General features: G+C 46.4%; 1 protein-coding gene across 1 annotated transcript in view; it reads right to left on the bottom strand.

Moving 5' to 3' along the window:
* Nucleotides 1–10,958: 10,958 nt before the first annotated feature.
* Nucleotides 10,959–24,927, bottom strand: part of PPME1 (protein phosphatase methylesterase 1) — a 37,154-nt gene continuing 23,185 nt past the window's right edge. Inside the window, exons 5-14 of the mRNA XM_054015885.1 lie at nucleotides 24,424–24,475; nucleotides 21,896–22,050; nucleotides 21,076–21,166; nucleotides 20,550–20,615; nucleotides 19,621–19,756; nucleotides 18,317–18,446; nucleotides 17,561–17,605; nucleotides 16,248–16,312; nucleotides 15,132–15,199; nucleotides 10,959–13,518 (exon numbers count right to left, since the gene is read on the bottom strand). Of these exons, the coding sequence (XP_053871860.1) occupies nucleotides 13,500–13,518; nucleotides 15,132–15,199; nucleotides 16,248–16,312; nucleotides 17,561–17,605; nucleotides 18,317–18,446; nucleotides 19,621–19,756; nucleotides 20,550–20,615; nucleotides 21,076–21,166; nucleotides 21,896–22,050; nucleotides 24,424–24,475 (827 nt within the window). The 3' untranslated portion in view covers nucleotides 10,959–13,499. The remainder of the gene's footprint in view (nucleotides 13,519–15,131; nucleotides 15,200–16,247; nucleotides 16,313–17,560; nucleotides 17,606–18,316; nucleotides 18,447–19,620; nucleotides 19,757–20,549; nucleotides 20,616–21,075; nucleotides 21,167–21,895; nucleotides 22,051–24,423; nucleotides 24,476–24,927) is intronic.

Raw genomic sequence — 24,927 nt, 5'->3', positions numbered from 1 at the left:
TCGGGGCCCCACTGTGCTGGGTGCTGTACACACACATAGTAAGAGGCAGTTCCCACCCCAAAGAGTTTACAATCCAAATAGACAAGACAGCCAAAGGGCCGGGGAAGAAACAGAGGCATGGAGAGGTGAAGTGACTTGCCCAAGGTCACCCAGCAGAGCAGTGGCAGAGACAGGAAGACCAGAGCTCTGGGCTCTAACCTAGCGCCGTGTGCTGGAGCAGGAGATGTATGTTCGTTCTGGGGGTGGGGGTGGCTTAGCCCCTCACTCCCGCCCTGACAAGCAGCCTTTATCAGACAGCCTGCATAGAATAGCTTCTCACAAAGCAGCTCATAAGGGGAAAGTGAATGTCACGGCCACTGGGCAGCCAGGCTGGCCCTGAGTCTGGCTGTGTGAGAGAGAGAGAGAGAGAGAGAGATCAGGAAAGAGAGACGCTGCATGGAGCAGACAGGCACGCGCTCCGCCTGCATTCCAGCGGTGCGGGCTCTCTCTTGGCTCTGAGCCTGCCCGGAGAGGAATTCAACGCTGCCTGTGTGAGAGTTGAGCTCCCACGGGGCACCAGATACAAGATCCCTTTCTCTGGCCGGCGCTGCAGCACCTGCGACTGTGCGGCTGGAAGGTAAAGGAGCCTTCAGCAGGGAGGCAGGCCACGAGGCTGGTTCCCCAGCAGCACCTGGTGACTAGGCAAGGAGACTGGCTGTAAGGCAGCAGATTCCTAAGGGCCCCGTCCTGCATTGCTTGCACCCCCAGAAGGCCTATCAACCCCCACTGGGGCTGGGCTGCCCTCTCCTACCAGGGGGGAGTCAGGCATGCCGCAGCACAGGGCTCCAAGCCGGATCAACAGGCATATTGATCACTCAGGGTGAGCGGTACTGGCTGCCAGCTGATGAGAGGGGCTGGGAGCACCTCACTAGCCCGTTTTTCCAGACTCAGTGGGGCTGTTTTTGCAGAGGTGACAGGCAACTACCACTGCACTGGAATGAAATGGGAGCTGTGGGTGGTCGGCAACTGATCCCAGTTCAGATAAAATGAGCCATCACCTGAAGTGGTGTGTCTGGGGTCAACCGAACAAAGCAGATGGAAACAAGCGCAATGTATGCTTAGAAACACTAGAGGGCACTGAAGCAAGGGAGTTGGAAAAGCTGTTGGGTTTATCATCATGCACAGAGAGGCCAGCTAATCCTGCTCACCGCTTGATCACTACAGTCAGAGCCCGGCAGCACCGCGTAAAGCTCACGCCGGCCCTTGGCCGAGGTTTGGGATGGGTCAGTGGATACGATTCTGGAGGCCCGAGTCTCTGTTCCACTAGAGTCAGAAAATCTGTGCTCCTCCGCATTCCCAGCCAGGCTGCTACAAGCGCACAGTACCACAGATACCATGACAGGGCCTGCTCTGGCCCGCTCCATAGATAGCAAGGCCAGAAGGCACCATTCTGATCACCGGCTCTGGCCTCCTGCCTGAGCCGGGCCAGAGATCTCTCTGCAGCCCCAGAGAAACGGCCACGCGGCATCTGGTTCATCTAGTCCAGATAAGGTGTCGCCACCAGCAGCCAGCGCCAGACAATTCCCCTGGTAGAGGCAGCGATTGGCTAACCTGTCCCTGCCCCCAATAGCTGGAAGTCGGCAGGAGCTAAAAGGCTCCGCTAACATTTATATTATGAGAGTGGGGGACTGAGAAGAGCTGGGTTTTGCTCCCGGCTCTGCCACCGACTCACTGCGGGACCTTGGGCAAGTCACTTAGGCTACGATTTTCAGATGCCAGCGCTCACGCTGAGGCTCCTCATTGCACATTTAGACACCTAAACAAGGGGCCTGATTTTCAAAGGTGCGGAGCAGCCAGACTCCCTCTCAGTCTGGCTCCTCTTTCCCCCTCCCCCCTTCCCCTCACCCCCATGTTCCTCTCCAGCCTTCCCTTCCCTCCCCTCCCCTCCTAGTCTCACTCCCCCGTTCTGCTAACTCCTCCCCTTCTACCACGTACCCTCCCTTGCCCAGCTCCTCGGAGGGCCTGGCCTTAATTCTCCACTTGCCCATAGGCTTCCTGAGCTTTTCCTACTCCTCCATCAAGGTCTCACAAGGTAACTTCTCCTTGCAGGACTGGCCTAGAAACCAGGAGGGGGTCGGTCTGTTCTTTAGGGGGTCTCTATTTCCCTTGTCAGGCAGCACAACTCCGATACCAGTGAGCTGGGCCCAGTAGACCGAGATCACGGTGCCTGCACCTTGGAGGTGGGCTGGTCCCGCCCTGCTGCGGTCTGACCACAGAGGTGATCCGGGAGCAGAGCAGAGCAGCTCCTCCCACTCCAAGCACGTGGGTATTTGTTCTGCTTTCAGGCCCCCCCCCCAGCCTTCTCTTTCATTTTGTTGGTATCCTTTAGCCTGCGAGAGACAGTGGGAATTGCAGCCTAGGATGGAGATGGTTGCCAGGTCTCATGTGACTGAATAGGCCAATCAGAGATTTCCATGATCTTTGGCAGTTATTGCCAGGGCCGGCTCTAGGCACCAGCAAAACAAGCTGGTGCTTGGGGCGGCACATTTTTAGGGGCGGCATGGCCGGCGCCAGAATGCCGCCCCTAAAAATGTGCCCCGGCCGCCCTAGCTCACCTCCGCTGCTGCTGCCGCTCGCGCGCTGCTACTCGCCCTCCCTCCAGGTTCTCAAACCTGGGAGGGAGGGGGAGACTCCGAGTGGCTACGGCGCGGGCACCGCTTCTCCCCCTCCCTCCCTCCCAGGCTTGAGAGCCTGGGGGGAGGAGGCAGGGCTGGAGATTTGGGGAAGGGGCGGAGTTGAGGCAGGGCCGGGGGTGGGATAAGAAAAAATGGGGGCGGCCAAAATTGTTTTTGCTTTGGGCGGCAAAAATCCTAGAGCCGGCCCTGGTTATTGCTTCAGCCCTGCACTTGTTCTTAGGGCTGGTTCTGGACTAATTAGCACCTGCAAAGCCCCTGGAGATGGCTGGCTAATCAGCCTTTGATGTTCTGCAGCCAAGGGCCACACAGGACTGGGAGATCAGTTTCATCAGCATCCCCGTCCTCCAGAGGGTGAGACACAGGTCAGCTGACTTCCTGGCTTTGACGCTGCCTCCCTCTGGCCGGCTCATGGCCTCTCCTGCTCTGCTGGCCCCTCTGTACACAGGGATGACGGTATTTATCTCCATTGCAGAAGCAAGGGGAGGGCGGCTTGATCCGTAATGTCTATTTCATCACTGGTGGAGTAATTCTACTGAAGCATCAAGGAAGAATCTAGAGATCGGTAAAGCACTTGGCCCGGGAAAAGTGGTGTGAACACAACTGTGGTTGAAAACAGCCAGCTCCTTTTCAAAACCAGGCGCCCGTAGAGTTCCAACCAGGAGCAGAGCCCCATTGTGCTAGGCACTGAGCAAACACCCTGCCCTACAGAGCTCACAGGCTAAATAGACAAAAAGGGGAAAGGGAGAGAAAGGGAAACTGAGGCACATAGGGAGGCTTTGGGCTAGGGTCAAATAGACAATAGCACTGGTTTGGGAACCCAGATCTCCCAGCCCAGTGCTCTGTCCACCAGGCCATGCTGCTTCCCATGCAGATATTTTGACAAGAATAAATGTATACTCCAGCCTGCTGTAGCTTTACTGATCACAGAAAACAGCTGCTCAGCCTGGACCTCTCATTGCATGTATCGTGTGTCTCACTGTGGATGGGCCCAGTTTCATTCAGGCTTGTACGATGCGCTTGTCCTGTTACTTACATGTAGGCTTGGAAGGATTCGAGTTTTGCCAGTAAAGGTCTGTCAGTAAATGTTTGCCAGTAAATGTCTGTCGCTTCCCCTCCTTTATAGGTTCTTCCAGCTTGCTGGAAAGAGCTTTTGCTATGACCCGAGTCAATCAGTGTCCATTGTCTACGTGCTCCTTCTGAGAAGTCTATTCATTGTATACAATGAATAGTGATAGTGTTGATGGCCCATTAAGGGGAATCCACACTACCAAGGACTGTCTGGTTTCTCCATTGTTGTACGTGAAAGGCTGGTTGTGGGTGTTTCCAATCTTACAACATATTTCAGTAACACACAGAGCGAAACTTCATAACTTCCCCAACAACGATAGCACAGACAATCCAACAGGATATTAATGTTCAACAGATCAAGACTTTTGGAATGATACCTCTCAAGGCATACTTTGTACAAAACATATCACAATAGTATGACAGTGGTGAATATGGGGGTGCCAGGGTGTTACAATGGGGTACAGTGTCACAACATCAATTTCACCATACACACACAATCCAACAAAAATTATTTTCATCACTAATAACTGAAATGTATGGAGAGGCAAAGTAAGAAAAATGCTGCTTCAGAACTTCTTAGAGTTTGATTTAAGGCTATTTCCTTTGTATATTTTGACACGTGATGCTGACAGTTTGTGTTTTAAGAGTTATAAAACTAACTTTTTGACTCCCACCAGCTCCTGTCATTAAATAATTATGGTCTGATCCCTCCCATTGTCTGACCCTTGCATGATTCCTGCAACTGTGAACATTTAAATTGATCAAAATAATGCTTAAAACCCATTGCTCCATTGTGAAAACTTAAAATGGATACAGATTAAAAAATGTTTAAAATAAACATTGATCTAGCTCAGAATGGTGAAAAAATCCAGTTGTGCCAAGCGACCCACACTGCGACGGGCAGGAGCGATGGCAGCGCAGTGCTGTTAGTCCTGCTAAGAGATGGGGATCGCATGCCATCCTCCGCGGCACCAGCTGATCAGTGCAGAGCTTCCATGGCACTGCATCATTGGCCAGGGATGGGTTCGGTCTGCTCCCAGCCTAGGCTACTCCTGGAAGTCATCTACCAGACCTTATGTCCTCCTAAGCCAGTATGTGGTGTATAACTACCTAGGCTGATTTTCAGGGGGACTAGCAACCACCACTCCCCCTAGAAATTAATGCGAGCTAGACATACTCAGCACTTTTGGAAACCAGGGCAAAAGCTTTTAAAACTGGGTGCTTAGGAGGTGGCTCCTGGAGCCCGTATTTAGGCAACACAACGGACGTGACTGGGTTGTAGAAGCGCCGCTGAGCACCCCCAGCTCCTGTTTGGCTGCAATGCGATCGAGGCATGCCAAGCACCTCTGGAAAAAAATAATCAGGTCACTTCTCCGAGGTGCCTAAATCCAGATTTCAGAGTTTCCGTTTGGGCCCCCAGCTTTGAGAATCGTAGTGCAGGTCCCTATGGATTATGTCCCAGCGTGTGACAATGAGTCAAGCTAGGAGATGTGGAAAGTCACTGGAAAAAAAGCACATCCTGAAAAACATGGCCATTGGAACTAACCTATCTTGTCTCTTATTATTCAGTATTCGTATCATGGGAGTGCAAAGAGGCCAACCAAGATCGGTGCCCGATTGCACTAGGCACTGCACAACATAAACAAGAGTCAGCTACTTGGCAAGGAGGCAGTCCTGTGCTCTGGGTGTCCCTTAACCTCTGACTGCCAGAAGCTGGAACTGGACGACAGGGGATGGATCATTCGATCAGTTGCCCTGTTCTGTTCATCCCCTCTGGGGCACTTGGCATTGGCCACTGTCGGAAGACAGGATACGGGGCCAGATGGACCATCGGTCTGACCCAGTAAGGCCGTTCTTATGTTCTTATTCTTTCACATGGGAGGTTCAGTAGCTAATGGAGACTCAATGGTCCTTTTGTTTCAAATGTTGCCAAAACAAACTAATTATTTCCACATTTACAGCTAGGAAATCCCAGTTATTCAATGCAGCCTGCCTGCCAACCTGAACTGAGCTAGCACATCAATCGCAAGGAGAAGTCTAACAAGCCAGAGGGCAGCACCACCTTGTGGCCATGTTACATATGTTAGAGAAAGGAAGAAATGTCTAAGGTCATCTATGTGACAGAGGAAGGTCCCAGCTATGATCTATGGGTGGAGAGCTGGCTCGTCCCATGATGCTGTGATCTGTGGATGATGGAGAGCTGGCTGGGCCCATGATGGTGGTTTTCCTTATTTCCAGCTATTTACCACACTAAGAGGAGCTGAGGATACATTCTCCCGCCGCCCCGGATTTGACTTTTCCCTTTAAGGAACGGCTGCTGTTGCCGCAGCAGCCTCACTGTATATTTGTAAACGGGTGGGCAGGTGCCAGGTGGCCCCTATGATGGTGAATGGCAGGAGTGGGAGTGAGGCCTATTCACTCATGAATGGAAAGAAAGGTAGGGTCTGTACAGTCATGAATAGCAGAGGAGATGCTCTATGATACAATTTCTCTATCCTTATTAAGCTTGTGGTACCACTCACCCCATGACAGCCCATTGAGAGGGACACGGTGGTCCATGCTATGGAGAAAGTTTAAGATCCCGTTCTAATCCAACTGCTCTGAGTACAGAAGCCACCCTCAGATGTTTGTAATGCTTTGTCAAAGCTAGTTTTAAATCACGGTTACGGACGGGAAAGCGACACTAACAAAGGCAGAGGTCGGCCCTGTTTCCTGCATTTAGAGGTGCAGCGATGTGCTTTCTAACTGGCAGCCCATGCAAACTCAACCCGGATATGAAAGGCCCACTAGGGGGTACCTGGCTGTGCATCAGAACTTAGCGAGCAATTGGTGGAGGTGGGAACCAGAGGAAAATCTAGTTCCTTTTCCCCATGGCAGGTTGGTTCTGCAGCGCCAACACCTTGTGATACGCAGTGAGGCACCCAGCCCCTGCTCAGACTGGGTACACACAAGGTGCTGGGCTATTGAGGCAGTGAGCCCTGTTTTTACAGACACTTTTTGGAGGATCTCAAACAACATTAACTATGGCCGGCAGCAAGGTCTAGTGCCTAGGACACTGGACTGGGAGTCAGAAGGTAGAAGCCACCTCATTACTCTTGCAATACAGCTGTCAGTCTGGGTTCTCTGGCTACTGGGTATTGGAGCTCTCCTCATGGATTATCACAGAGGCTGAAACTTTGTCAGTTACAACAACCTACCGCATGTAGCATGTCCCCACAGTAGATTTTGCTTAGACTTCTACAAAGCTTGGCTGTCCAGCGCAGCCAGAGAGAATGATAAGATGTAGCCTGTAGCCACTTGCTCTCGTGGGGAGGGGTAATTCCAAGTTGATCTATTCTGTAGTTCGAATATTCCCAACTTCAAGCAAATAGTGTGTGCTTCATTGATAAGTGGATAACAAACAAAGATCATGGCTGTGCATTTGCTCAGAAGGCAGGTAGGTGTATATGCAAGCTAGACATGTGACTGGGGGTATTATGTCTTCACTGCAGAGTTCACTCATGCTTTTGCTTGGGTGTTGCCCCTAACCACCCTTCTGTCCACACACAAAGCCCTGCCACCTGAGTTAAGTGGTGCTTTCACCCCTTGTGAGTTGGGGCTGTAGACTAAAGCCCAAGAGGCGCTTTTTCTCAGGCTAGAAACCTGCCCACTTTGCACGGAGGCTAACTGATAGCCCTCCAGTGCCTTCTCATAATTCCCTCTGCGTGCCCAGGAGGGCACAGTCCCCCACTATCCCCTGGGAAAGACTCATCAAGCAAGTTAGTGTATCACAGCACAAAGATGCATGGGGTGCACCCCACGCAGTCCTAGCAACACACGGGTGAGTGCACCAGAGGACTCAAGAGCTTGAGTGGCTTTGCAGTGTGGCTGCTCACATCCAGCTGAGGCTGACCTGGGTGCCAATCACCCGACTGTTCCACAGTGAAAACACACCCTAAATTGCTGGCGAGTTAGCAATGTGACTGGGGTGAGGGTGGGGCAAAGTTTGGATTCTCCTTGTGGTTTAGTGCTACAGCTTTATCGTTCTACTGACAGTGACTAGTGCTGAAAAATTCTGTAAGATAACAGAACACGCAAAAGTGGTTTGAGCACAAGACGAGATTTAGACTCTATTCCCAATTCTTCCACAGCCTCATTAGGGGAGTCACTCAACCTATGTGCCTCACTTTCCCCTTCCTGTAAAATGGGGTTAACTCTTCCCAACCTGAACTCAGTACTGACTCTAATGTTCTCAGAGACCCTCGGCGGGAAGGCGCAATGCAAGTGCATAGGGTGTTAAGAGAGACACAATCCAACACACCACAGTACAGGTAATTTAACAGCCAGAGAGCCACATTTATTACTTTCAGATGTTTCTATACAGATGGGGATAACCAATCAGAGGAGCAGAAAAAAAAAAAGCACAAATTATGTGGAGAATTATTTCCCCTTGATACATTCCTGTCACACTGGATCATGGATAGAGAAGGAAACTCAGAACATTTACAAAACACAAGAGACTTCCATGAGTTACTGGAAAATAACTAAGTTTGATCAAGTAATGAGAGTGACTTGACGGCAGACAAGACGTACATCCATCCGCTTTCAGCAGTTGAAGAGAGGCAAACATATCACAACTAAATGGAAAAAAAGGAGTTTTTTAACGGAGGTTTTTCACAATGCTTTATTGTTTGTGCACAAGAGTAATGGGACACTGAACGGGATACAAACAGAATGAAGCTCATACAGAACTATAGGACACAGAGGCCATTCAGCAACTTCTCAGGAAGTTAGCAGATACATACTGCAATTTTTTAAAAGGAAAGAAGTAAATGATATGAGGTCACAAAGCTCCCCCTGCCCCACTCCCAGCTAGAACTGAACGTAGCTTTATTCGCTCCCAAGTTTGAGTTCCAATGGCTATACACTCAATAAGGCTTGTTCCAAATAGTCAAAAGGCCAAACACCTACCACCCTCCTGCAGGCGCATACCAGCTTACAGGCCTGGGTGCTAGATGTGCAGTGAGAACCATCCTGAGGAACAAACAAACCAGACCAGGGCAGACCGTACAACCAGGAGAAAGACTTGCGCACAGTTGAGGGGCAACAGGTAGCCGAAACTGGAAAGTGCTGCTCATTAGCAGGGCACCAGGCTTTGGGATGTGAATGGTATAAATATACCAGAGCCCCCCCCCAAAAAATGTAAAGGGACAGCCCCATAGCTAACTCAGTGATGGCAGGTTTGTGAAATGAGATTTATTTTGGCCTTATGTGAGGATCTAGGCCAGATTTTCAGGGGCTCAGTTCCCACTGAGAACAGTGTTAGCTGCTGGGTGCTGAACGTTTTTGAAAGTCTGGAACTTTACACTGTATTTTTAAGTGAACCTAAAATGGAGCAGAGTGAAGCTCTCTGTGCTGGACGGCCCCACTAGTCAGCACAAACATTCGTTACTTCCTTTTCCACCACGCACCTGCTCTGTGAAATCCACTCGGAACTTCCTTGGTTCAGTGACGATAGCCCCAAATGTGATATCACAAACACCACAGGCCCACTGCGACTCATCCAAGCCACAGCAGTTGTGATGTCACAGGATGAGGCATTCCGCAATGTCTTCATTGAACCAGAAAGTACCGAGTCACCAGGTAGGTTTGTGCTGAATTTCTGCCGAGCACAGCACAACCATCCAGCTGGCCCGGAGATGGAAGCTGTCTAGTCCCCGAATGGATCTGGCATATGGAGTAATGCAAGTGTAAGCTTGCCTCGTGCTACCCCACTAGTGTCTCTCCACGCTGCCCTGGAGCAATCTTTAGGAGACGATAGGGTAGGTCATTCTGCAATGCCCCAGTTCAAGTCTTGGCTCCCTGGTTGGTAATGCCTCAGTACTGGGCTAACTTGATACACGATACAGAGAAATTTTCTAAGAACTGGTGCAAGCCCACAAACGTTTCAGTCAGCAGATAGTGGCGACAAAGTTACGAACATTGGCTCCATTGGGCAATTGACTAGGATTTGTGCTCCCACCACTGAGTTATCCTCATTCCCCTGCTTTTTACCCAGCTGGTGTATTCTGATCAACACAACTAGCTTCAGGGATTCTACGCCTCAGTTCTAATGACACCTCACAACACTGCCGCATCCTTAATGCAACGCTGTAGGGTTTGGGATTTTTACTGGTGGTGTTTTATTATTCAGAATAGTGCTTCCATTTACAATGGCCGGACAAAATATTGAGTTGGCTTTGGTCTAATCTCCAGCCCACTGCCGTTTGGAAAGTGTTTGACGAGGCCAGGTCAAGAGGAAAAGGCAAAGAGAGAAGCCTTAAAAGAAAAGCCAGCTCCAGACAGCAGCCCAAGTCGGCAGGCGTGTTAATGTAAAGAGACAGCCCTTTGATTTTCAGCTGCGCACACTCCTCTAGACGACAGTGGTTCCAAACACTGGACTAGTGTAACTGCCATTAAGATATAAGCCTATGTAAATGAGCAGCATGCAGCTCTGTTCTCAGGAACAAAGCAGGGCTGCACATTCTTGTAATACCAGAGAGGTTTGGGTTTTTAAAAAACAAAACAAACCAGACCAGACGTTTCTGTGATCCTCAAGTCACTTAGTCTCCTATATTTGGTTCAGATAACCCTGGGCGTTTAGCAAGACTGCTCCTGCATTAAGTCTGATTTTAAAAACCCCAACCTTAAATAAACCAGACTCCCAAATAAACAAATTGTATCTTGTGTTAGCTAAGACACAAGATTTTCTAGGGTTAAAGGTTTCAGAGTAGCAGCCGTGTTAGTCTGTATCCGCAAAAAGAAGAACAGGAGTACTTGTGGCACCTTAGAGACTAATAAATTAATAAACTCCTGTTCTTTTTTTAGGGTTAAAGGCTCCATTGCTCCTTAATCTAATGCAACCTGAACAGAGGCAAGAGAGATCTCTAAATAGTTAAGGATGCAATGCAGAAATGGTACCTTTTTCATTCGCGTCCCCTTCCTCCCCCATATGTTTGCCGTTTACACAGGTCATTAAAAATGTCACTAAGAAAATGCAGCCGGCATGAGACTCAAAGGTTGATGTAGTTCAACCAAAGTAGTCAGTGTAACACCCCTTCACATACACAATTACCCCCCCTGCCCTTTGAATCTGCTTTCCGCAAGCCTAAAGCTAGTTGGATCCCCGCAAAGAACATCCATTCTCTGCTACAAGTCAGGACTTGGGGAGCTTGGCATAAAACAGCCACACCAGAAGAGGTTGTGAAATATTTATTTTTCATAAAACAAGGTCATAATTGCCAAGGTGCAACAACCAAAACACATTTCCAGGGAGCCAAAGGCACAGTGCATGGAAATGTAGCCCCTCACCACCCTTGTAGTGTGATAGCAAAGGCTGAAATAGAAGGTATTTTATTCTTTGTGGGGCTATCTGATAAACCAGTTCCCTTCTCTAGAAAGGGAGAGGACAGCACAAGAGGTGAACATGGGGAGTTATCTAATGTAGTAACCCACAAGAGATTTAAGCACATGACAGAATTTGACTCCAAGGAGACTATTCACATGCTTGAAATTAAACACATGGTTAAGTAGCTTGCTGAATGAGGGCCTTGGTTAACGCTGCATACCACTGCTTTGGTTCCCGCCCCTACAAACAGTTTGACAACCCAAGTAATCTGAAAAGGGTCGAGAACCTTGCAAGACTGAAAGATGTGCAGTGGGGGAAAGGGAGATTTTTTGTTGTGTTTTCCAATTATAAACTGACTTCTCCATTATTGGAAACCATGAAACTAATCAGCAGACAAACTGGAATAGACTTAGTCCTGGGTCCTTATTGGTCAGTGAGCTGAATCACATGGTGAAGCAATGCCAGGTTGACACTGATAGGGAGGGCTATACAAGTAGCCAAAAATTGCTTGTTTAGTACCTCAGCATCAGTCGCCAAAGTGTCGCATGGACACAGAACTCACCTGGAATTGCAAATTCTCGTTTCTAATCTAGCGGTTTCAGACTCTGGTGGCCGGGGGGGGAATACGCAGCCAGGCCACAGCTGAAGAGTCCAGCACTGAGGGCTTTTCTACACTACTGCGTGGGGTCGATCTAAGATTCGCAACTTCAGGTATGTTAATAGCATAGCTGAAGTCGATGTACTTCAATCTACTTACCGCGGTGTCTTCACTGTGGTAAGTCGACAGTTGACGCTCTCCTGTCAACTCCGCTTGCACGTCTCGTTCTAGAGCAGTACCAAGTCGACGGTCGATTTATCACATCTAGACTAGACGCGATAAATTGACCCCTGCTGGATCGATCACTGCCCGCCGATCCAGCAGGTAGTGTAGACAAGCCCTTAGTGAGGGAGTGTGAGAATGAGACAGAAGAAGAGAACAGTAGTTCTCCCTCAGGGTAAACATTATGCGTGACTGGGCTTTACCTGCTTTTTGTGCCATTTCCCCCCTACCAGCACAGCACAAACGTCAAGGATTTACTAGGCCTGTCATAGGATACGCCCACAGCCATTACAGCTCCCAGACCAGGCGAGTAACAGAGCTATGCTTCAACTAGCAGAGTCACTTCATCACTCAGCATGAAAGGGTTAAGGAATAAAGCCGCAATTTTATTAGTTCAAGAACATCAAGATATTGTTGCAAATAGCTCCACGTGCTCTATTGCTCTCGTGGGGGATTTCATAGGAGGTGAAAAGGATCTAACAAATTATCCAGGGCTGGCCTGTACCCTGAAGAAACTCTCTCAGAGCTACTGCGTGAATAAAGGCTTGTAGCTGATCAGTGCTAAACATCAAATACAGAACAGGGACTTTCCCACAATACACTGAGCAGGGCCTCACACATGCCTGGCAAGCAACTGCTTGGGCCAGGGTCAGACTGTTGGTGGGATTTTCCTCCAAGTCCCTCTCTCTCCCTACCGCTAGCTAGCTCAGCATTCCAGCCACTGCCTGGTCGGTCTAGTCTCCTCCGAAAAACAGCTGCCCGAGGTGCCAGTCTCCACTCTCTTGTGTGTGGTGACAAGAGGTGCAGAACCAGGTAGGCAGAAACTCCACAAGCAGAGAATGGCCACTGGCCTGTTTGTGACAGATCATGAGGTTACTGGTGATATTGTGGCTTCCCCTTTAAACGCAGAGCCCCAGCTGAGGCTATTCTCCAGAGAGACCCCGGGAGTGAACCTGTGGAGGAAGCGGCAGGACCCCTCAAAGGAGCTCATGGTCCCATTTTCCCAGTCCCGCCCTTAGTGGAACTAGAAGGGAAGGTAGTTCATAGTGCAGTCTGTTCTCTCCCCCACAATTTACAGGCCCTAAAATTATATGGCCGGCCCTGGTGAGATGAAAAACTCTCAAAGAAGCCGGTTCCTCACATGCATTAAAAAAAAAAAGCAGTGTTGGGCATTTCCCATATGGTTCCACAAAGAAATCCTGATGCCTTCAGATTAGCTGCAATGCCCTTTGGGGAATCATATCTGCCCAAAGCCCCTTAGTGGTTGTGTTCAACAAAGCCTGAGGATTCATGGAGAGAAGAGAGATGTTCTACTACTCGGGTTTCAGGTTGTCTTTCCTTGCAGCAGTGGAGAGGAGCCTGTGTCCAAGAGGCCGACGAGCTTCGCAAGGACTCAGATACGAGCTGCCTTCCGGCAAGGAAATTCTTAGAAACCAGCTCTATGGGACTGATCTCAGGCCAATTTCTTGTCATTGCTGAACTGGATAGATGAGAAGGATATGGATACATCACAGTGGCCTCTGGTGCAGTTTATTTACAATGGAACTCAGTGCTGGAGAGCATCAGGATATTAACAACCAGGAAACACACTGACAGGGAGAGAAGAAGAATTGTACATTAAATCTCAATAGAATTCACCGTTTAATTCAAATCCACACCACCCAACATAACTCACTAATGCTAATAAAGCTGAAACTCAAAGGATCTGTAATGTAGGTTAAGTCTTCATGGGCAATGTCCTGGTTAGGTGCATGCAGGTAGAACAGCAATAGAGATACACAGCTCTCACTATAACTAGTGTTTTATCCTGCTCTCTATGGCTTAAAGCAGCAGACCACAGTAGGTATAAAACTGCCCATCCCTCAGATACACCTCTTTCGAAACTCCTGACAAGTACAACCATGATAGCAGCAGCAGCAGCAAACTAATGCCTTATAATCCTCACAGCAATAGCTTGCCAAAGCCTGCTACAGACTCAGACGCAGCATAATGTTGCCCTGGTGACTTCTCCTGCTTCCATTGCTTTAAAGCACACCCACACCCTGTACCCTGTCCTCAGTTTCCAATGCATATTGTTAACAGTTCTACATTCCTCCCGCCTTTCACCCTGAAGAGCGCAGGATGGGTTCACTCACTCACTAATACCACTTCCCCTAAAAATACGGTCACTTCAGGGGTGAAACACGATAACTTTTTTGGCCTAGTAACTCTAAACCAAAGTTTTTCTTCAATTAAATCTTCAGGAGGAATTTTGGGACAGCGGAATTATTGCCCACGACACGTGGGTTAACCCGACTTTTCTTACAGACCTGTAATGACAAGCGGTCAGGACAGCACTATTTCACTCCTCATCTGACAGATGTCCCTCCAGCAGCTCAATACCCCCTACCAACAGGTCAGCATTGCCTGTTGTCAATATGATTAGGAGACCCTGGGAGTCAACATGCAGCAGCCTGCAGAGTTCATTCCATTTACCTTTGGTGTTTCTTCTACATTATCTAGGCTCAACCACACTGCCAAGAGAGGAGCTTTGGCTGCTGAAATTCATTATGATGGGAGACTACATTAGACTGTTGTGGGTGACACAGCCGTGAGATCTGAGAAGCAAAGTATGCAGCTTTAAGCTTTAAATGTATGTTCTTGCTAATGTTTCTTGGCAGAAGAAACATGCTGGAAATTGTGTATTTCCACGATGGAGATCCAGATTACAAGAACAGCCATAGAGACGTTTAGAAATTGGAAGACAGTCTCCACCACATTACATAGGTCATTCTTGGGTCCTAAAGTGTTTACAGTGACTGGGTCCGTTTAACAAAATTCAATGCAATTGCTAGTTTTGCCCCATCAGGGATAAGGATTTCCCTCACAAAGGAAGAAATCAGCTAGGTCAGGCCCATGTCGTCTTCTCCCTCAAAGTCTGAGTGTTTTATTATTACAATTAGGAAGTTGGAATATGAGAAGTTTAGAGACAGTGAAATATTTACACACTGAACATGAAATACAATACTGCGTATGATCTAGGCTGCATATGTCCATGCTGCTTTTAACGTTACATTAAAGCTCCAAGCTGATCCTTACTTCCTTTTCCACCCAACCACTTGTTATACTCCTCTCTCCCCACCCTAGATACACACAAGGAACGCAAGACTTCCGTGGGGATCAGGAAGAGATTCATGCTGCCCTAGCACCCAGAGATCCTTACCACTGAAATCCACCAATTGGCTCTGTAAACCGGTGACGGATCAAGAAAGTTGCAACAGCTTCAGCAACCTGAAGGGAGGTGTGGGGGGGAAGGAATCAGAGTTTAAAGGGACATAGTCAACTTGAAGTCTGGTCAGCTTCAAAATTTAAAATACTACACCTTCCTCCCATTATTTCAAACAGTTCCCCCCCGCCTCTGTATGAAACTTCTCACAAAAGGGATAAATGTCTATATAATACCGACCATACATCAAGTGCACACTTGGCAAAAAAAATTTCCCTCCCCCATCTTCTTCAGTTACAGTAATTCTTAGGCATGTATTATAGTAGTTTAAAAAAAAAAAAAAAAAGAGAATTGTGATTTAAGTTGGTGTCCTTTAAAGATTAACTCAGAGCAACAAATTACTTACATCACGCTTTACAAATAACTTTTCTTCCAAACAACTCATTGTGATAGGTAAAAATATCCCCATTTTACAAGGGGGTAAACAGAGGCACTGAGCAGTTAAGTGACTCAAAGCCACACAGTCAATAGTAGAGCTGAGAAGAACTCCAAAGCTCATTTCCAGACGTGCTCAGTTCACACTACCATTTTATTTCCTGGCACACTAGCATAAGTGAGTCACTGTTTGTCAGCACATAAACTGCTACAAATAATGTTTATATGAAGTTTTCTAAATTTTAACTACTCAGTTATAATATGACCTTATCCCTCCAGGAAAGCAGCCACCTGCACTAAAGGCCGGAGGGAGGGGTGGGGGAAAAAGCTGAGGTAACCTAAGAGAAGTTAAGGATGGAAAATCCCATGCCACATCAGAACTACTGTTATCACTGAGTCAGTTATACACCACAACTGGCCCCCGACACAGTTAACGCGGTAACGTAGGTGGGACCTGTCTCCTCACAAGAAAGCTGAAGTCTTGGCCAGTCCAGGCTCTCAAGCCAACTTCAGGGATATGACTTAGTCCCATCTGCTCTACCAGGAACCAGGTCCCCTTATAGGTGTGGTGCACCTAAGGCCCATGAGGTTTGCCCTCGGTTTCATATTGGTGATGACCCATTTTGCATCTAACTCATAAAAGAGCTGTACCAAAGCTTGCCCCGCTTTGCGGCTCACCTTGTCTGGAGCATCTTCGTGGACTGCATGGCCACACTGAGGGAGGACTTGCATCTGGAACTTTCCTGCAGACCAAACAGTCAGTGCAACTGCTTTTAGAGTGAACGTATCCCTCCCTGGCAATGACTCAGGCATGCGTTACATGCGACCGCAGAAGCCAACTCACTATAAAGACTAAAGGCAGGGACTGAACTTGTTAAGGTGCAAAAATATTCTGCACTTTTATGGACATTTCTACTCCAGATCTCAACCTCTTTACAAGTTACCCCCAATGTCATATCTAGCTGATGAGGACTCAGGAAGCTGTTTGACACCAGATGTCAAGCAGCAGCATATGTAGAGCACAAAACTTCTGCAGGAGGCAAGAACTTTCCTTCTTACTTGTGCAGGAGCTCTGAATTAACTAAAACCATGTTCATTCACTATCTCCCTAATTCTTGATTCCCGAGAGCTTCGTATTAAATGCCATCCCATCTTCCTGACATGAATGTAACTGTCAGACCTACCACACCAGGACCTTTATCCAATCATCCATTTTCCCTTTCAATAGCCGATTTCCAAAGAAATCAGTGATGGGGACTGGGCGGAGAAAGGTGCTAATGTAACTGTCAAGCATTATTAGAGGTTGTTGTAGCCATGTCAGTCCCAGGACGTTATACAAAGGATGAAGGAATATCTTTTATTGGACCAAGTTCTGTTGGAAAGACACAAGCTTTTGTGCTTACACAGAACTCTTCTTCAGGTCATAAGCTCAAAGGTTTGTCTCTCTCACAAACACAAGCTGGTCCAGTACAAGTTATTACCTCCCCTGCCACGTCTCTCAAGCATTATTAGAAGTCTGCCAGGTCAAAAGAGAGAGAGAGGAGTGTGTGTGTGTGTGTGTGTGTGTGTGTTTCAGGTGGCACAACGAGGCACAATGGGATGGAATTAAAAGAAAACAGACTGAAAAAAATCAGGAAAAGCTTCCTAATGGCAAGACTGAAGATCACTGAATGAACCCCGTGAGACATGACAAAGCCCCGTCACTTGAATATTTAATACCAGACTGAACAAAAGCACTACCAAAGCCCTGCATTAGCAACAGGATGATTGGCAAGATCTAATAACTCCTCTAGCTTCCATTAGAGAGAATCATAGACAAGGGATCACACCGTTACTCTGGGGATTAAACTACATTCTTTAATACTTGTTTGTCTCAATATAGATTGCCCCGGCCAGGACCATTTCAGCCTGCTTCTCCAGCTCTCTTTCACTCTCTGCAACATAAACTGTCTCCTGAAGGAGCATTATAGCTAGCAGTATTAAATATTTACCTTGCATCTGTCCAATTGTTAGATCTTTATCCAGCCTGTCAACACCTGGAATAAAGCAAATAGATGTGTTGGGGAGAAGCCAGGGAGAGAGAGTGTCTAGTCAGGTCCTGCCAAGACTTTGCAAAAGCTGTTTGATGCGAAAAATGGAATAGAAACAGCATCTCAGCACCTACTAGGCGGTTTCCCTGCTGCAAATCAGGAGCACACAGTGACAGGAGAGGATCACTGCCAAAAACTTGAAGGAACATTCATCCATCCTCCCAGACATCTTTAAATGGCACTCAACCATGGGAGACTCACTGTTCCCTATCACAGGGGACTGGCGGGTGATAGGAATTGGTCTTGGAATACTGATCCTTTCACCTTCAGGTCATGAGTTCAAATCTAGCCCAGGTCTGCAGTAACTAAGTGATTACTCCTGTGGGTTGGCTTGGGTCTCAATCCTGTTCCTAGCAGAACATTAGCTCAATCCTACAATTGCAACACCCTGTCAGACAGCCGAGACATAGTATCACAATACACATATCTAATCCCACAATTCCCGTGTGCATGTTGCAGAGGAGGAAATGGAGGCAGAGACACTAAATGACTTGCCCAGTCTCTCAAAGTACATAGAAGGGCCAGGATAGAAGCCAGACCTATTATGCCCAGACCAGTATCTTAGCCACAGGTTTGCCCTTCTCTCCTCTAAAATACAGGCTGAATGTAATCAAAGTGAATGACAGTTCTAACTAGGAAGAAAAAGGAAACACCTACCCGCTAAAAGCAGCAGCTTCGGAGTAGAACAACTGAGGAAGAGGTTAGATAAGCCCCTGAACCACCCATCCCAGTACTTTTCTGTTTTCGACAGTTCGATTCGCCATGTATACAGATGTTCTTTTTTTGTCTACAATGGGACAAAGAGCTCAGCGTTAGTATTCAACTGAAACGAGTGTGGAATAAACTCAGCAAAGCGCGACTTGGAAGACGAAACAAAAGCACCAAGTCAAATGCTGACGTGGCTCTAATGTCAGTTTGTCCCCCACATGTGGTCCTAACTAGGTAACCTTGCTCGCAAAGACTGGATTATCCTCTTAATCCTAAACGTGCTCGCTCCATGTCACAGTAAATTAATGGGTCTGCACATGCTGTACCTGATGTGTTGAGCAAGAGACACCTTCAATTTCCAGGACTGTCAATCTGCCATCTTTCACTGGAACTAAAAATTTACACACAAAAACACCTGGACCTGTCCTTCAGCGAAGCCTGGGCAAGATACAGTTTTGCAGCACCATGCACCAATAGCTTTACTTGTGGGACTAAGGGTATGTCTACGCTTACCTCCGGGTCCGGCGGCAGGCAATCGATGTTCTGGGATCGATTTATCGCGTCTGGTCTAGACGTGATAAATCGATCCCGGAAGTGCTCGCCGTCGACGGTACTCCAGCTCGGCGAGAGGAGTACACGGCATCGACGGGGGAGCCTCCATGCCGCATCTGGACCCGCGGTAAGTTCGGACTAAGGTACTTCGAATTCAGCTATGTTAATAACGTAGCTGAATTTGCGTACCTTAGTCCGAAGTGGGGGGTTAGTGTGGACCAGGCCAAAGTCTGTCAGGTCACATGATCTATACCACCCAGCAGAAACTGATGAGCCTTTGTAATATGATGAAATAGAGTCAGGACCCAGCACACAGTGACTTACTGGACAGGACAGTAGTTCTCTTCTAGACCATGTACAATGGCCAAGTTCATGAACATCTAGAAACACTTTCAAGTGGTAACTCACGATGTAGCCAGCAGTCTGAGACCAGGGCCTAAACTCAGACCTGGAGTAAGCAATGAGGTCACAGGAGTTACTCCTGTTTACACAAAGGCCCTGAATGAGAGTTGCACAATTGCTCACTACTCCTTCTTTGGAGAACTTTTACATGCTGTCCCCTAGGCACCTAGCTCCATGGAAGCATCTCCTTCGCTGGCTGCATGGTTGCCACCTTCTTGCTCCCTATAGATCTCCAAATACCCTAGAGATGGAGAGACTAGAAGACATTAGTTCCAGCAGAAGAGAGTGAAACTCCCCACCTCTGTATCATCTTCCTTCTTCCTTTTGTTAACAGATCCTCTTCCTTCATAGTCTTCTTCCTCTTCCTCCTCCTCCTCCTCAATAATCCCTTCCACTATAGCTTTAGGGACCTCAGGACTAGCAGCATCTTCACACCTGGTAAAAGAGGACTGGAAATTGATTCCTTTTCCATTGTGAAAAGAAACATCTTAACGATTCTAGGAGAGACTGCCTGCACCTAAAGGATAGAATTGGCTCTCTCAGAGAGACTGGCTGATCTGAGGCTCTACCACATCAAGGAGAAAGAAAAGAAGAGTCCAGGTCAAACAAGCAAAATTAGTTTATGACAATACTGGAATATAAACAATAGAAATATGTGATGCTGCTGGCAAGCATCATGGTGTTGTATAGGATTATAATGCAATAGACAGATTACTTTCATCATCACTCAACTCCACCACCTTTGGAGTGCAACGGAGAGCTATTTAACAATGAACAGCAGCAGGAAGACAGCAAGTGAAAAATACTATATTCAGTTGAATTGGCAGGAGGAATTTAGGGGCCAAATTTCTGAAGGGGCATCAAGCTAGTCTATTGGTGTGAGCACATCTTCGCATGGGCCATTGCACATCCATTGTTTTGTGCTCCACCACTTGCATGTGCAAATGGCTTTTGCACAGGAAATTTTTTTCTAATCCTTGATGGGTAATTACATTCCACCCCAGTGAAATTCTGACTGTGACATTCCTAACCATAGGACCGTGGATGGTTGTAAATGGTTTAGTACTACATTCCTCACCCACTGTGTTCAGCCTTGGCAGGTAAGTAAAAGGAGGAGTGGATATCTGCTAGAAGATTGATTTGATTTGATTTTTTTTAAAGTACACTTATGCTCTTCAGAATTTGGGATCTTAAAACATTTAAGAAGCTTTTAGAAAACAAAACCTACTGTTTGACTTGGCCAACCATAGAAACTCTGGCAGATTCGAGATTTCTTATCTGTCCACTTTTTACACTAGAAAAAAAAAGGGAAAAGGGGGAATCAAAATGGTCAAACATCAAGGGTCAATTGGGTACACTAATCTAGTATCATTCAATATTTAACAGGTCAAGTAATAATAGGAGCACTCCCAAGTTCACCCTTCAAGCACTCATCTTGAATACAGAGATGTGGCCTACAAACACTAGAGTTCCCAGCATGCTAGGATTATCCAGATGTTTATATGGCTCTCACATCACTGTGATAGGAGCATCTCATAAACCTTAATGACTATCTTCACAATGCCCTTGCAGGGCAGTGAAGTCTAATGCCCACTCTGCAGATGGGGGAATTGCGTTGGTAGTCAGGAATAGAACTCGGGTCTCTGGCGCTCCAATCCAATGTCTTAACCGCAAGACCACCCTTCCTCCAAGATCAATTGCAGAATTAACAATACAATGAAGAGTTTTGAAGAGTACACAAACTTGCCCATTACCTCCACTCAATTGCATTCTCAATTGACTTGAATGTTTTGGGACGACTCCGTAAGAAATTCTGCATGCTGTTCAGTGCGTCCATGGCTGTGCCTAAAAACAAATGTTTTGACTTAAATGAACCCAACATCTGACAACATCCTTCCCAACGGTTCTCAAAGGTCTTGATATATGACAGTGTGAACTGTGTGAGGGAGAGAACCAAGACAAATTTCAGGATTTAAGATAAGTTGATTAACAGAGTTATAGTCGTGAACTATACTGCTGCTCCAAACCAGCTTTCACACAGTTTTTCCAAAAACTGGTTTCCAGGTCAGCAAATTTGTAAGTTCTTTGCTTCCCTCATCCACATTTTTAACAGCTCTTACAGGTTTTCTATCATTTCAATAAATCTATCCGCAAAACCTCCATTAGCTGCAATGGTATCAGGGCTTGTATAGTTTTGTACGCTGCTGCCATTAGAGGGTTAACATGTCATATTTGAACAGGTCTGATATTTTATGCAGTAGAGAGCAGCGGTGATATTATATGGTTCAGTAAGACACTCCCCACCGATCGTGGTTCTGGTTATAAGAATGGGTGTCGCACTGCAGTCATGATAAACAAAATCAAATGGACAAGTCCAGCTTGGAAAACCGAAAGAAAAGCCCAATGTGATGCTAACTATACTATACAATAGCTGGCATATCCATTAGAGAGAAGAGAAACCTTCATATGGTTAACACAATTGAGAAAGACCTCCCAGGCCCAATAAAGTGAATAGGGGAGGAGAGAGGAAGACAGAACATAAAATGATACTGTCCAAGGACATAAAAAACTTACCTTCCACGACATCAATCATGCAAAGACCCAATAAACTGGGTACCAAATTGGATGCTGCTGTGTGCACTGCAATGGCCCCACCCATACTGTGCCCAATCAGCATGATTGGAGGTGGGAGGTCCCCGTACATAGCTTCAACCACGTTTCCAACATCTCTGGCAAATGAAGAGAGACAGAAGGTTGGCATTCTTCCCCAACGTGTTTCTGAAGCAGATTTGTAAAAACGCATCGGTAGGGGAATGGAAAAATTCAATCTGACAAACTGACTCTGAACCCTCTGCTTTTATTTCCTACTCTTCCCTAATACTGAGTTTCTTTGCACACTTGCCTTTTAAGTTAGATCATCTGCCCCATGGTAATAGATATGGAAGTCCATTCTCTTATCAGTGGCCAGGGATTCAGGAAAGCCCTCAAAGCAGATACTTAACATTAAACAAGTGCTTTCCTGAATCAGGGATATAAGAATGTCATTCCCATTTCTGTTAACAGGAGATGCCGTCTAACGTGGGAGACTAGACCACCCTGCCCCAGGTCTTGTGGAGCACAAAGGGAACTACAGATGAGGTGAGAGAACTAATCAATTCTCCTGCAGGAGAGAATAAACTGGGGTCAGGAGAAGTGTACTGCGTTCTCAACCTTAATCAACGAGAACCTAAACCAACCCCAGCCACCAAGATTGCAAGAGGCTGGGCATGTAGAACAGAAGCAAAACATTCTCTCTCTCTCTCTGGAAGAGAAGCTCTGTGGGGCAGGGACATTATGGACTAGTATGAAGATAAAGCACCAAGCATACTGTTATATTCAGGTTCTTAGAATACACTTGGCACTGCAGTACCTGAGTACCTTTTGGAAAGAGGATAGCAAGTAGTTTAAGAGACAACTTAAAAAAAAAAAAAAAAAAAATGCATACAGGCTTTCTTGGCTATAACAATTCACCATACGTGTTGGAAATGGGTGACAGGGGATGATGATTACCTGTTCTGTTCATTCTCTTTGGGGCACCTGGGTGAAGACAGGATACTGGGCTAGAAAGACCTTTGGTCTGACCTGGTATGGCCATTCTTACGTGTTGGAATCAGAGAGCATTATTCCTAGTGCATGAAGTCACACAGCAAGTCTGACTAGCTTGTTTTCTCTATCCAAGCCAAGAGACTAGAAAAACAGGCACATATAGCATCAGTGGTGAAGAATAATTTAAGGTATTAACGGGTAAAAAAAATTACTTAAATATCTGATTTTTTTTTAAACCGTTTCCTTTGAAAATGCAGGAGGATTTAGGAATCTGACAAGTTAGTGACAGTTTAATGCTCCAGTTTAAAGACAAATTGGAAATAGCTTTCAAATCTATCATTAGGAGGGCAGGAAGGTTTAAAATGAAAGGCTGCCTATTTGTGTGGTCCCATATTAGCGCTGCTCCAGATCTGAAAAACGATCATTGCATATGGCAGCTCCTCAGGACACCCACACGCACATCAGGAGCTGACGGGTTGTGAGAGCAGCAAGAAGGTGCACAATAAGTCAAAATCTATTTCACAGATGGCCTCCCTGGAACAAACCAAGCGGGTCTGTTAGTATGAAGGACTTTGTAACCTTCAGGAGAATCTCTCTGCACTAAATGTGGGCATTATACAGTATTTTTAGTGGATGGTAATTGCTTCTCTCACAGCTTGTCACAAAAGAAGGGTTTGTGCTCAGAAGCAGGTCACTGCAATTTGATTAAGCCGCTCTCACCATGCCTGAAAGTCTCATTCTGTGCAGGACACGTTTTCTCAACATAGTGGTTCCAAACCGGGCAGGAATCACACTCAACCTTCACCCAAGGGTGAAGGACAGGAATGGAAAAGGAATCTTTCAAGGGAAAGAAAACTGACCCACATCAGGATGGATAAGAAGCGTTGTTTGAAATACAGGCTGAAATAATAATGGAAAGGGATTTTCCCTGCATTTAAGCCAGGCACAGTGCACCAAGATACTCTACTCACTGTAGTGTAATACGAGAACCAGACCCTGAGCTGGTGTAAATCCGTGTGGCTTCACTGGAGATGTACCAATGTGTATATTGTGTGTACTGTGACCTCTTCCAGGAACAAAGGAGACTATAAATAACTAATAATAAGTTCTCCTCCATGCATCTGAAGTGGGGATTTTTTAATTTTTTAACTTTTAAATCAAAGGAGAATTTCCTCACCAGCTTTACCTTTCAGGGAGATCTACAGAACAAGTCAGGTCTGAAATATCTAGCATCAACTGTTGGAGTTATGATTTCAACTTGCAGCTAACCTGATGTGCTCAAACTTTCCAAAAAGCAAGGAAAGTTATGAGCAACTAAGAGAAGGATGAATTAGAATGAAAAGTGGAACTCAGCTTAAGTTCTAGTGCCCCCTTACATGACTGGCATGTATGTCGTCTTCATAGAAGGAAAACTGAAGATGGGTAGAAAGTTGTTAAGAATGAAGGAACAAAGAATTGAGAAGATATAAGGATTTGGGAAAGTCTGAAATGGCTAAAGAGAATGTAAACCTCCATACTTTGACATAGTTTCTGCAGACAGATCTTCAGGATTCCTAACTTTTGTTTCACCTGTGAAGCAAAAAAAATCAAAATCAAATTTAATTAAAAAGACATTATTAAAGCAGATTAAAAATCTTCAGAATCCTCAGGAGTTAAATAAGAGCAACTATGAGCCCCGATATAATAGTTTTTCTGTATATATTTACTCGGTAATCATAACTGTGTTTGCATCATCTCTTCATAGTCATCTTGGATAATTAAAACGATAAAGATTAATAAAAATGCTTGGTACTTTATTGCATTGTAGTTCAGAGGTGGGAAACTATGCCCAAGTAAAGGTCATATATTGGCAATTTAAGACTGAGGATCATCCCTAGGTTCCTACAACGTGGGCTGCCTACACAGTCATCTTTTACATGGTAGTTGGGCTCACCAAGACTACTGATCCCAGTCTGTATGGGGAATCAAGTTGGAGCAGAATATTCAGGCATATGGAATCTTCGCTTCTATATAACAGCAGC

Source organism: Malaclemys terrapin, chromosome 1 (genome assembly GCF_027887155.1).
Source record: "Malaclemys terrapin pileata isolate rMalTer1 chromosome 1, rMalTer1.hap1, whole genome shotgun sequence".
Lineage (NCBI taxonomy): Eukaryota > Metazoa > Chordata > Testudines > Emydidae > Malaclemys > Malaclemys terrapin.
The sequence above is the reverse complement of the archived record's forward strand: the minus strand, read 5'-3'. Positions and strand labels throughout refer to the sequence as shown.